This window comes from Procambarus clarkii, chromosome 64 (assembly GCF_040958095.1).
Source record: "Procambarus clarkii isolate CNS0578487 chromosome 64, FALCON_Pclarkii_2.0, whole genome shotgun sequence".
Lineage (NCBI taxonomy): Eukaryota > Metazoa > Arthropoda > Malacostraca > Decapoda > Cambaridae > Procambarus > Procambarus clarkii.
Window position 1 is genome coordinate 30,748,623 of NC_091213.1, and position 13,781 is coordinate 30,762,403.

At 45.5% G+C, this 13,781-nt stretch overlaps 1 protein-coding gene across 1 annotated transcript in view; it reads left to right on the plus strand.

Moving 5' to 3' along the window:
* Positions 1-4,296, plus strand: part of LOC138354832 (uncharacterized) — a 55,391-nt gene extending 51,095 nt beyond the window's left edge. The window contains exon 2 of the mRNA XM_069309332.1: positions 3,302-4,296. Coding sequence (XP_069165433.1) covers positions 3,302-4,296 — 995 coding nt within the window. The remainder of the gene's footprint in view (positions 1-3,301) is intronic.
* Positions 4,297-13,781: the final 9,485 nt, after the last annotated feature.

Consider the following 13,781-nt stretch of genomic DNA (forward strand, 5'->3'; position numbering starts at 1 on the left):
GGCTGTCGTTGACAGTGTTGGTACTGAAGAAGGGGCTGTCGTTGACAGTGTTGGTACTGAAGAAGGGGCTGTCGTTGACAGTGTTGGTACTGAAGACGGGGCTGTCGTTGACAGTGTTAGTACTGAAGACGGGGCTGTCGTTGACAGTGTTGGTACTGAAGACGGGGCTGTCGTTGACAGTGTTGGTACTGAAGACGAGGCTGTCGTTGACAGTGTTGGTACTGAAGAAGGGGCTGTCGTTGACAGTGTTGGTACTGAAGAAGGGGCTGTCGTTGACAGTGTTGGTACTGAAGACGGGGCGGTCGTTGACAGTGTTGGTACTGAAAACGAGGCTGTCGTTGACAGTGTTGGTACTGAAGACGGGGCTGTCGTTGACAGTGTTGGTACTGAAGACGGGGCTGTCGTTGACAGTGTTATTACTGAAGACGGGGCTGTCGTTGGCAGTGTTGGTACTGAAGACGGGGCTGTCGTTGACAGTGTTGGTACTGAAGACGGGGCTGTCGTTGACAGTGTTGGTACTGAAGACGAGGCTGTCGTTGACAGTGTTAGTACTAAAGACGGGGCTGTCGTTGACAGTGTTGGTACTGAAGAAAGGGCTGTCGTTGACAGTGTTGGTACTGAAAAAGGGGCTGTCGTTGACAGTGTTGGTACTGAAGACGAGGCTGTCGTTGACAGTGTTGGTACTGAAGACGAGGCTGTCGTTGACAGTGTTGGTACTGAAGACGAGGCTGTCGTTGACAGTGTTGTTACTGAAGACGGGGCTGTAGTTGACAGTGTTGGTACTGAAGACGAGGTTGTCGTTGACAATGTTGGTACTGAAGATGGAGCTGTCGTTGACAGTGTTGGTACTGAAGACGGGACTGTCGTTGACAGTGTTGGTACTGAAGACGGGGCTATCGTTGACAGTGTTGGTATTGAAGACGGGGCTGTCGTTGACAGTGTTGGTACTGAAGACGAGGCTGTCGTTGACAGTGTTGGTACTGAAGAAGGGGCTGTCGTTGACAGTGTTGGTACTGAAGAAGGGGCTGTCGTTGACAGTGTTGGTACTGAAGACGGGGCTGTCGTTGACAGTGTTAGTACTGAAGACGGGGCTGTCGTTGACAGTGTTGGTACTGAAGACGGGGCTGTCGTTGACAGTGTTGGTACTGAAGACGAGGCTGTCGTTGACAGTGTTAGTACTGAAGACGGGGCTGTCGTTGACAGTGTTGGTACTGAAGACGAGGTTGTCGTTGACAGTTTTGGTACTGAATGGGGCTGTCGTTGACAGTGTTGGTACTGAAGACAGGGCTGTCGTTGACAGTGTTGGTACTGAAGACGGGGCTGTCGTTGACAGTGTTGGTACTGAAAACGAGACTGTCGTTGACAGTGTTGGTACTGAAGACGAGGCTGTCGTTGACAGTGTTGGTACTGAAGACGGGGCTGTCGTTGACAGTGTTGGTACTGTAGACGAGGCTGTCTATGACAGTGTTGGTACTGAAGACGAGGCTGTCGTTGACAGTGTTGGTACTGAAGACGAGGCTGTCGTTGACAGTGTTGGTACTGAAGACGAGGCTGTCGTTAACAGTGTTGGTACTGAAGACGAGGCTGTCGTTGACAGTGTTGGTACTGAAGACGGGCTGTCGTTGACAGTGTTGGTACTGAAAAAGGGGCTGTCGTTGACAGTGTTGGTACTGAAGACGAGGCTGTCGTTGACAGTGTTGGTACTGAAGACGAGGCTGTCGTTGACAGTGTTGGTACTGAAGACGAGGCTGTCGTTGACAGTGTTGTTACTGAAGACGGGGCTGTAGTTGACAGTGTTGGTACTGAAGACGAGGTTGTCGTTGACAGTGTTGGTACTGAAGATGGAGCTGTCGTTGACAGTGTTGGTACTGAAGACGGGACTGTCGTTGACAGTGTTGGTACTGAAGACGGGGCTGTCGTTGACAGTGTTGGTATTGAAGACGGGGCTGTCGTTGACAGTGTTGGTACTGAAGACGAGGCTGTCGTTGACAGTGTTGGTACTGAAGAAGGGGCTGTCGTTGACAGTGTTGGTGCTGAAGAAGGGGCTGTCGTTGACAGTGTTGGTACTGAAGACGGGGCTGTCGTTGACAGTGTTGGTACTGAAGACGGGGCTGTCGTTGACAGTGTTGGTACTGAAGACGGGGCTGTCGTTGACAGTGTTGGTACTGAAGACGAGGCTGTCGTTGACAGTGTTAGTACTGAAGACGGGGCTGTCGTTGACAGTGTTGGTACTGAAGACGGGGCTGTCGTTGACAGTGTTGGTACTAAAGACGGGGCTGTCGTTGACAGTGTTGGTACTAAAGACGGGGCTGTCGTTGACAGTGTTGGTACTGAAGACGGGGCTGTCGTTGACAGTGTTGGTACTAAAGACGTTGCTGTCGTTGACAGTGTTGGTACTAAAGACGGGGCTGTCGTTGACAGTGTCGGTACTGAAGACGGGGCTGTCGTTGACAGTGTTGGTACTGAAGACGAGGCTGTCGTTGACAGTGTTGGTACTGAAGACGAGGCTGTCGTTGACAGTGTTGGTACTGAAGACGGGGCTGTCGTTGACAGTGTTGGTACTGAAGACGGGGCTGTCGTTGACAGTGTTGGTACTGTAGACGAGGCTGTCGTTGACAGTGTTGGTACTGAAGACGAGGCTGTCGTTGACAGTGTTGGTACTGAAGACGGGGCTGTCGTTGACAGTGTTGGTACTGTAGACGAGGTTGTCGTTGACAGTGTTGGTACTGAAGACGAGGCTGTCGTTGACAGTGTTGGTACTGAAGACGGGGCTGTCGTTGACAGTGTTGGTACTGAAGACGAGGCTGTCGTTGACAAGCACAGTTGTTGACCTTCTCCTTGTTGTCATATTTGTCGAGATTATAATAATTTTTTGGTTTTACTGTTGTTATTGTTAATATAGTTTCTTTTACAGTTTATGTTGATTACGAGAGCCATTTTTTTTCTTGTGACAAACAAAATAGTTACAATGCAGGGATGAACAGAATTGTATAAAATATTGTATGAACCACGAAAGAAGACTAACGTGTATGAATACACTCTAAGGTTCTGCCCCCCAACACAGTGAATTATTAAATTATTAAATAACAAGAATACATTGAGTTTTAATGCAAAATCGTGTTGAAGAGCCTATAAAAACTTTACAATTTTCTCGAGGAAGTTGTCAGATGTGAGGGTTGGTGGTCTGTGGTAACCGACCTCTCCAAGATGTGTGAGATGGAAATTTTCCTGACTTTAAATTGCTTCTTTACCAAAAGTAAATTAATGTGACCTGAGGAGGTAAATGATCAACTCTGGTGAGTGAGGGTCACTGTGGTGAACGCTGCTACCGCCGTCAATACAATCACTGTGGTGAACGCTGCTACCGCCGTCAATACTATCACTGTGGTGAACGCTGCCTCCGTCAATACCAGCACTGTGGTAAACGCTGCCTCCGTCAATACCAGCAGTGTAGTAAACGCTGCCTCCGTCAATACCAGCACTGTGGTGAACGCTGCCTCCGTCAATACCAGCACTGTGGTAAACGCTGCCTCCGTCAATACCAGCAGTGTAGTAAACGCTGCCTCCGTCAATACCAGCACTGTGGTGAACGCTGCCTCCATCAATACCAGCACTGTGGTAAACGCTGCCTCCGTCAATACCAGCACAGTGGTGAACGCTGCCTCCGTCAATACCAGCAATGTGGTGAACGCTGCCTCCGTCAATACCAGCACTGTGGTGAACGCTGCCTCCGTCAATACCAGCACTGTGGTGAACGCTGCCTCCGTCAATACCAGCACTGTGGTGAACGCTGCCTCCGTCAATACCAGCAGTGTAGTAAACGCTGCCTCCGTCAATACCAGCACTGTGGTAAACGCTGCCTCCGTCAATACCAGCAGTGTAGTAAACGCTGCCTCCGTCAATACCAGCAGTGTAGTAAACGCTGCCTCCGTCAATACCAGCACTGTGGTGAACGCTGCCTCCGTCAATACCAGCACTGTGGTGAACGCTGCCTCCGTCAATACCAGCAGTGTAGTAAACGCTGCCTCCGTCAATACCAGCACTGTGGTGAACGCTGACTCCATCAATACCAGCACTGTGGTGAACGCTGCCTCCGTCAATACCAGCACTGTGGTGAACGCTGCCTCCGTCAATACCAGCACTGTGGTGAACGCTGCCTCCGTCAATACTAGCACTGTGGTGAACGCTGCCTCCGTCAATACTAGCACTGTGGTGAACGCTGCCTCCGTCAATACTAGCATTTCATATTGTCTAAGAATTCCAACAATTTTACAGAAGTTCTATACAGTTCTTTAACCTTAAGCAATAAATTCCAAAATTTGAATTGGTCATTAGAAATCAAAATTTTGTACATCAATTATTTTGAGATAAATGAGTTTTATTCTTCTAAATATCTATTTCGGTTTTAGCATTAAAAAATCCCTTGCATTACGTAGCGAAATAGTTTTTGGAAATTGTATAAAGATTTTGGAGTTTGGCGCTGAGCGTGAGACCTAGTACCCAGAGCTTGACAACGACAGGTCGCTTGTAGCGTCGTAGTCAAGGAATGGCTGTCGTTGATTTGTTTATCACAGTAAAACAAATAACTTTTCCGCTTGGAATAGTTCAACGAGTAATATGTATTAAAGAACATGTATAGCTCTTCTGTACGACATGTAGAGTATTCATTGACGCCGAGTGGTTTAATGAGGCTTCAGGCTACAGCTTGTGTCTGTTGATGACTTCGGCTTTCACACACATACACACACTCACACACACACACACATACACACACTCACACTATCTTGTTTCTGATATATGTAAATGATCTCCCAGAGGGTATAGATTCATTTCTCGCAATGTTTGCGGACGATGCCAAAATTATGAGAAGGATTAAGACAGAAGAGGACTGTTTGAGGCTTCAAGAAGACCTAGACAAACTGAAGGAATGGTCGAACAAGTGGTTGTTAGAGTTTAACCCAACAAATGTAATGTAATGAAGATAGGTGTAGGGAGCAGGAGGCCAAATACAAGGTATCATCTGGGAGAGGAAATCCTTCAGGAGTCAGAGAAAGAAAAAGACTTGGGAGTTGATATCACGCCAGACCTGTCTCCTGCAGCACATATCAAGAGGATAACATCAGCGGCATATGCCAGGCTGGCCAACATACGAACGGCATTCAGAAATTTGTGTAAAGAATCATTCAGAACTTTGTATACCACATATGTCAGGCCAATTCTGGAGTATGCAGCCCCAGCATCGTGTCCATATCTAGTCAAGGATAAGACTAAACTGGAAAAGGTTCAAAGATTTGCCACCAGACTAGTACCCGAGCTGAGAGGTATGAGCTACGAGGAGAGACTGCGGGAATTGAACCTCACTTCGCTGGAAGACAGAAGAGTTAGGGGGGACATGATCACTACATTCAAGATTCTCAAGGGAATTGATAGGGTAGGTAAAGACAGGCTATTTAACACAAGGGGCACACGCACAAGGGGACACAGGTGGAAACTGAGCGCCCAAATGAGCCACAGAGATATTAGAAAGAACTTTTTTAGTGTCAGAGTGGTTGACAAATGGAATGCATTAGGAAGTGATGTGGTGGAGGTTGACTCCATACACAGTTTCAAGTGTAGATATGATAGAGCCCAATAGGCTCAGGAATCTGTACGCCTGTTGATTGACGGTTGAGAGGCGGGACCAAAGAGCCAGAGCTCAACCCCGCAAACACAACTAGGTGAGTACACACACACACACACACACACACACACACACACACACACACACACACACACACACACACACACACACACACACGCACACACACACACACACACACACACACAGTGTGAGAACAGCAGCTGAGAAAAGGTATGAAAATGATATAGCTAATAAAGCCAAGACCGAACCAAAGCTACTACACAGTCACATCAGGAGGAAGACAGCAGTGAAGGAATAGGTGATGAAACTTAGGGTGGGCGAGGACAGGTACACAGAGAATGACAAAGAGGTGTGTGAGGACCTCAACAAAAGGTTCCAGGAGGTCTTTGGAGAAGGAGAACAAGGAGAAGTCACGGCGCTAGGAGAGGTAGCAGAAAACCAGGCGACCTTTAAAAGGTTCGAAATTACAGGAGATGAGGTCAAAAAGCACCTAATGGAGCTGGACGTGAGAAAAGCTGTTGGGCCGGACGGAATCTCACCATGGGTTTTGAAGGAGTGTGCAGGAGCACTTTGTTTGCCACTCTCCATAGAGTAAAGTAGGTCACTAGAAACGGGAGACCTACCAGAAATATGGAAGACGGCTAATGTAGTTCCAATATACAAAAAGGGCGACAGACAAGAGGTACTGAACTACAGGCCAGTGTCCTTGACTTCTATACCATGCAAGGTGATGGAGAAGATTGTGAGAAAAAACCTAGTAACACATCTGGAGAGAAGAGACTTCGTGACAACCCATCAACATGGGTTCAGGGAGGATAAATCTTGCCTTACAGGCTTAATAGAATTCTACGATCAGGTGACAAAGATTAAGCAAGAAAGAGAAGGATGGGCGGTCTGCATTTTTTTGGACTGTCGGAAAGCCTTTGACACAGTACACCATAAAAGGCTGATGCATAAGCTGGAGAAAAGGGCAGGAGTAACTGGAAGGGCGCTCCAATGGATAAGGGAGTACCTAAGCAATAGGAAGCAGAGAGTTACAGTGAGGGGTGAGACCTCAGATGGGCGTGAAGTCACCAGTGGAGTCTCACAGGGCTCTGTACTCGGACCTATCCTGTTTCTGATATACGTAAATGATCTCCCAGAGGGTATAGACTCATTCCTCTCAATGTTTGCTGACGACGCCAAAATTATGAGAAGGATTAAGACAGAGGAGGACAGCTTGAGGCTTCAAGAAGACCTGGACAAGCTGCAGGAATGGTCGAAGAAATGGTTGTTAGAGTTTAACCAAAACAAATGTAATGTAATGAAGATAGGGGTAGGAAGCAGGAGACCAGATACAAGGTATCATTTGGGAGATGAAATACTTCAGGAGTCAGAGAGAGAGAAAGACCTGGGGGTTGATATCACGCCAGACCTGTCCCCCTGAAGCTCATATCAAGAAGATAACATCAACAGCATATGCCAGGTTGGCTAACATAAGAACGGCCTTCAGAAACTTGTGTAAGGAATCTTTCAGAACATTATATACCACATATGTCAGACCAATCCTGGAGTATGCGGCTCCAGCATGGAGTCCATATCTAGTCAAGGATAAGACTAAACTGGAAAAGGTTCAAAGGTTTGCCACCAGACTAGTACCCGAGGTGAGAGGTATAAGCCACGAGGAGAGACTACGGGAATTAAACCTCACTTCGTTGGAAGACAGAAGAGTTAGGGGGGACATGATCACCACATTCAAGATTCTCAAGGATTTTGACAGGGTAGATAAAGACAGGCTATTTAACACAAGGGGCACACATACAAGGTGACCCAGGTGGAAACTGAGTGCCCAAATGAGCCACAGAGATATTAGAAAGAACTTTTTTAGTGTCAGAGTGGTTGACAAATGGAATGCATTAGGAAGTGATGTGGTGGAGGCTGACTCCATACACAGTTTCAAGTGTAGATATGATAGAGCCCAATAGGCTCAGGAACCTGTACACCTGTTGATTGACGGTTGAGAGGCGGGACCATAGAGCCAGAGCGCAATCCCCGCAAGCACAATTAGGTGAGTACACACACACACACAGACACAGACACACACACACACACACACACACACACACACACACACACACACACACATACACACACACACACACACACACACACACACACCACATACAGCGAGTGACATTCATACTAGACAACACATAAAATATGACACTCACCCCATATGACACACACACCATATGACACACACACCTAGTGTGTGTGTGGCGACTACAAACTTTTTAAGTCAGCATGTCAAGGGTCCTACGAGAATGAGCGGCAATGATGAACCAGCAAGACTCGACCTAGTATTCACTCTGAACGATAAAGACATAAGGGAAATCGGTCTTGAATCCCCCGTGGGTATGAGTGATCACAGTGTTGTTTGAGTATCTGGTCGAAGAAGGGTTATTGTACTCAAGGAAGGGACCAGAAAGCAAGAGGCCAGCATTTCGGAAGGGAAACTGTGAGGAGATAAGAAAATTCCTAACTGATATAGCTGGGGAAACAGAGCTCAGAGGAAAGACGGTTCAAGACATGATGGATTATATCACACAGAAGTGTAAGGAGGCAGCAGACAAGTTCGTCCCAGTCCAAAAGGAAAAAAATGAACTGCAGACAAGAAACCCATGGTTTAATCGGAGATGTAAGCTAGCAAAGTAACTAAGTAAAAGGGCGTGGAGAAACTATAGAAACAAGAGAACACTAGAGAGCAAAGAAAGATACCAGAGCGCCAGGAATGAATACGTCATGGGTGAAAAGAGAGGTATAGAGGTAATATGAAAATGACATAGCGAGCAAGGCAATGTCTCAACCCAAACTGCTGCATAGCCACATCAGGGGGAAAACAACAGTGAAGGAATAGGTAATGAAACTGAGGATAGGGGGAGAAAGATTCACTACAAACGACAAGGAAGTGTGCGAGGAACTCAATAAGAAATTCCAGGTCTTCACCTTAGAATAATGAGAAGTCCCAGAGATAAGAGACGGAATATCAAACCTGACACCATTAAAGGAGTTTGTGATTACCAGTGGGGAGGTGAGAAAGCATCTGCTAAATTTGGATGTGACAAAGGCTATAGGCCCGGTTGGAATCTCACCATGGATTCTAAAGGAAGGAGCAGAAGCTCTGTGCCTGCCACTCTCCATTGTGTACAACAACTGGTAACAGGCGAACTGCCAACAATTTAAAAGACGGCCAACGTAGTCGCAATATACAAGAAGGGTGATAGGCAGAAGGCACTGAACTACAGGCTAGTGTCCCTAACTTGCATTCCATGCAAGATGATGAAGAAGAATGTGCGTAAAAAGCTAGTAGAACATCTGGAGCGAAAGAACTATGTAACACAACATCAGCATGGGCTCAGAGATGGCAAATCATGCCTGACAGGTTTAATTGAGTTCTATGACCAAGCAACAAAAATTAGGCAAAAGAGAAGAGGGCTGGGCATACTGAATATTTCTAGAATGCCAGAAAGCCTTTGACACAGTACCACATTAGAGACTAGTGCACAAACTGGAGATGCAGGCAAGAGTGAAAGGGAAGGTACTCTACTGGATAAGGGTAGCATCAGGACACAGCGAGCCACTGTGAGGGGTGAAGTTTCAGAGTAGCGAGGAGTCACCAGTGAAATCCAACAGGGATCAGTCCTTGGACCTATATTGTTTCTGATATACGTAAATGATCTCGCAGAAGAAATAGGCTCGTTCCTCTTGATGTTTGCTGAGGATGCAAAAATTATGAGGAGGATCAAGACAAAGGAAGATAGTATGAGGCTACAACATGACCTATACAAACTGAAGGAGTGGTCCAACAAATGGCTACTAAAGCTCAACCCAAGTATATGTAAGGTAATGAAACTAGGAGGAGGAAATAGGAGGCCAGACACTGGATACCGAATGGGAGACGAAACGGAGAGAGAGAAAGATCTAGGAGTTGATATCACGCCAAATCTGTCTCCTGAAGCCCACATCAACAGAATAACATCAGCAGCGTATGCGAGGCTGGTTAACATCAGAACTGCTTTCAGAAACCCGTGTAAGGAAACCTTCAGAACCTTGTATGCCACATATGTAAGGCCAATCCTGGAGTATGCGGCCCCAGAATGGAGCCCGTATCTTGACAAGCACAAGACGAACCTGGAAAAAGTTCAGAGGAATGCCACTAGGCTAGTCCCAGAACTACGAGGCATGAGTTATGAGGAACGGCTGTGTGAACTGCACCTCACGTCGCTGGAAGAGAGAAGAGGTCGGGGAGACATGATCACCCCTCCGAATTGCTGTGGCCCTCCACCTTGCTGCCCCAATCCATACCAAATATAGGTTTATTTGCGGCAAGGTGGTGGCTGACAGGTACGGCCAACATGGCCTACTCTGACAAAGCACAGGGGGGTGGCACTCGAGGCACAGTGAAGTTAACGATATCAAGAGGAGTCTCACCACAGCTAGATGCCCAGCCTTGAGAGAGAGCCCCTTTACCTAACGCCCGCAACTCTGATGCTCTTGTTGGTCGCCCGGATGGTATCACAGTGAACCCCTGGAAGAATGGATGCAGTTGGTATGGGATTACACTTGCGTATCAACCCTGGCTAACACCTACATTAACTTCAGTGTTGCACAACCAGGTGGCGCTGCTACTCATAGGGAATCAGCCAAATCCCGTAAGAACAGAGAGCTGGATCACCACTACAATTTTGCCCCCATTGTTTCTGAGACACTCGGCGCCTGGAGTAAGAGTGCCACCAGCTTTTTTAAGGAACTGGGTTCTAGGCTCATTGAAACAACAAGAGACCCTAGAGCTGGCAGCTTCCTTTTCCAGCGCCTCAGCGTGGCGATACAGAAGGGAAATGCACACTAATGACAACTAATGATAATTATTTTTGTACCCAATATGTAACTTCTTTTTTGTAACAAAGTTTAAGAAAAATAAACATATATGTGTATATACAAACGAATGGGGGTGGTCGTAGAAGGAAATATTAAAGTGTTCAGTGAGAATCCACAAGGTCTTCTCTGAATACTCCTTATTTTCTTCTCCGAGGCTATGGGTCCCCACATTTGCACCAGAGGTGGTACCCTCACAACTTTTATATTTGTTTATATTATATATATATATATATATATATATATATATATATATATATATATATATATATATATATATATATATATATATATATATATATATATATGTGTGTGTGTGTGTGTGTATATCACGAAAATAAACACGTGATTAAGAATGTGACAATGTCAGACCACGGAGGAAAAATGAAACAGGAAATTTCCTTAAGTACTTTCGTATATTAAATACATCTTCACTCGATCACTCGATCTGTGAAATGACCTTCTGAAGATGTATTTAATATACGAAAGTACTTAAGGAAATTTCCTGTTTCATTTTTCCTCCGTGGTCTGACATTGTCATATATATATATATATATATATATATATATATATATATATATATATATATATATATATATATATATATATATATATATATATATGTCGTACCTAGTAGCCAGAACGCACTTCTCTGCCTACAATGCAGGGCCTGATTTGCCTAATAAGCCAAGTTTTCATGAATTAATTGTTTTTCGACTACCTAACCTACCTAACCTAACCTAACCTAACTTTTTCTGTTACCTAACCTAACCTAACCTATAAAGATAGGTTAGGTTAGGTTAAGTAGGGTTGATTAGGTTCGGTCATATATCTACGTTAATTTTAACTCCAATTAAAAAAAAAAACTCCTACGTAATGAAATGGGTAGCTTTATCATTTCATAAGAAAAATATTAGAGAAAATATAATAATTCAGGAAAACTTGGCTTATTAGGCAAATCGGGCCTTGCATAGTAGGCTGAGAAGTGCGTTCTGGCTACTAGGTACGACATATATATGTATATATGTCGTACCTAGTAGCCAGAACGCACTTCTCTGCCTATTATGCAAGGCCCGATTTGCCTAATAAGCCAAGTTTTCATGAATTAATTATTTTTCGACTACCTAACCTACCTACCCTAACCTAACTTTTTCGGCTACCTAACCTAACCTAACCTAACCTATAAAGATAGGTTAAGTTAGGTTAGGTAGGGTTGGTTAGGTTCGGTCATATATCTACGTTAATTTTAACTCCAATAAAAAAATTGACCTCATATATTATGAAATGGGTAGCTTTATCATTTCATAAGAAAAAAATTTGAGAAAATATATTAATTCAGGAAAACTTGGCTTATTAGGCAAATCGGGCCATGCATAGCAGGCCGAGTACAATGTTCTGGCTACTAGGTACGACATATATATATATATATATATATATATATATATATATATATATATATATATATATATATATATATATATATATATATATATATATATATATATATATATAACTGAAAACTCACACCCCAGAAGTGACTCGAACCCATACTCCCAGAAGCCACGCAACTGGTATGTACAAGACGCCTTAATCCACTTGACCATCACGACCGGACATAATGAGGTGATAGCCGAGGCTATTTGAACCACCCCACCGCCGGCACTCGGATAGTAATCTTGGGCATAGCATTTTACCAAATCACCTCATTCTTTGGGGCACACGTGAGGAACACAAATGCGAACAAGCCTGAATGGTCCCCAGGACAATATGCAACTGAAAACTCACACCCCAGAAGTGACTCGAACCCATACTCCCAGAAGCCACGCAACTGGTATGTACAAGACGCCTTAATCCACTTGACCATCACGACCGGACATAATGAGGTGATAGCCGAGGCTATTTGAACCACCCCACCGCCGGCACTCGGATAGTAATCTTGGGCATAGCATTTTACCAAATCACCTCATTCTTTGGGGCACACGTGAGGAACACAAATGCGAACAAGCCTGAATGGTCCCCAGGACAATATGCAACTGAAAACTCACACCCCAGAAGTGACTCGAACCCATACTCCCAGAAGCCACGCAACTGGTATGTACAAGACGCCTTAATCCACTTGACCATCACGACCGGACATAATGAGGTGATAGCCGAGGCTATTTGAACCACCCCACCGCCGGCACTCGGATAGTAATCTTGGGCATAGCATTTTACCAAATCACCTCATTCTTTGGGGCACACGTGAGGAACACAAATGCGAACAAGCCTGAATGGTCCCCAGGACAATATGCAACTGAAAACTCACACCCCAGAAGTGACTCGAACCCATACTCCCAGAAGCCACGCAACTGGTATGTACAAGACGCCTTAATCCACTTGACCATCACGACCGGACATAATGAGGTGATAGCCGAGGCTATTTGAACCACCCCACCGCCGGCACTCGGATAGTAATCTTGGGCATAGCATTTTACCAAATCACCTCATTCTTTGGGGCACACGTGAGGAACACAAATGCGAACAAGCCTGAATGGTCCCCAGGACAATATGCAACTGAAAACTCACACCCCAGAAGTGACTCGAACCCATACTCCCAGAAGCCACGCAACTGGTATGTACAAGACGCCTTAATCCACTTGACCATCACGACTGGACATAATGAGGTGATAGCCGAGGCTATTTGAACCACCCCACCGCCGGCACTCGGATAGTAATCTTGGGCATAGCATTTTACCAAATCACCTCATTCTTTGGGGCACACGTGAGGAACACAAATGCGAACAAGCCTGAATGGTCCCCAGGACAATATGCAACTGAAAACTGATGGTCAAGTGGATTAAGGCGTCTTGTACATACCAGTTGCGTGGCTTCTGGGAGTATGGGTTCGAGTCACTTCTGGGGTGTGAGTTTTCAGTTGCATATTGTCCTGGGGACCATTCAGGCTTGTTCGCATTTGTGTTCCTCACGTGTGCCCCAAAGAATGAGGTGATTTGGTAAAATGCTATGCCCAAGATTACTATCCGAGTGCCGGCGGTGGGGTGGCTCAAATAGCCTCGGCTATCACCTCATTATGTCCGGTCGTGATGGTCAAGTGGATTAAGGCGTCTTGTACATACCAGTTGCGAGGCTTCTGGGAGTATGGGTTCGAGTCACTTCTGGGGTGTGAGTTTTCAGTTGCATATTGTCCTGGGGACCATTCAGGCTTGTTCGCATATATATATATATA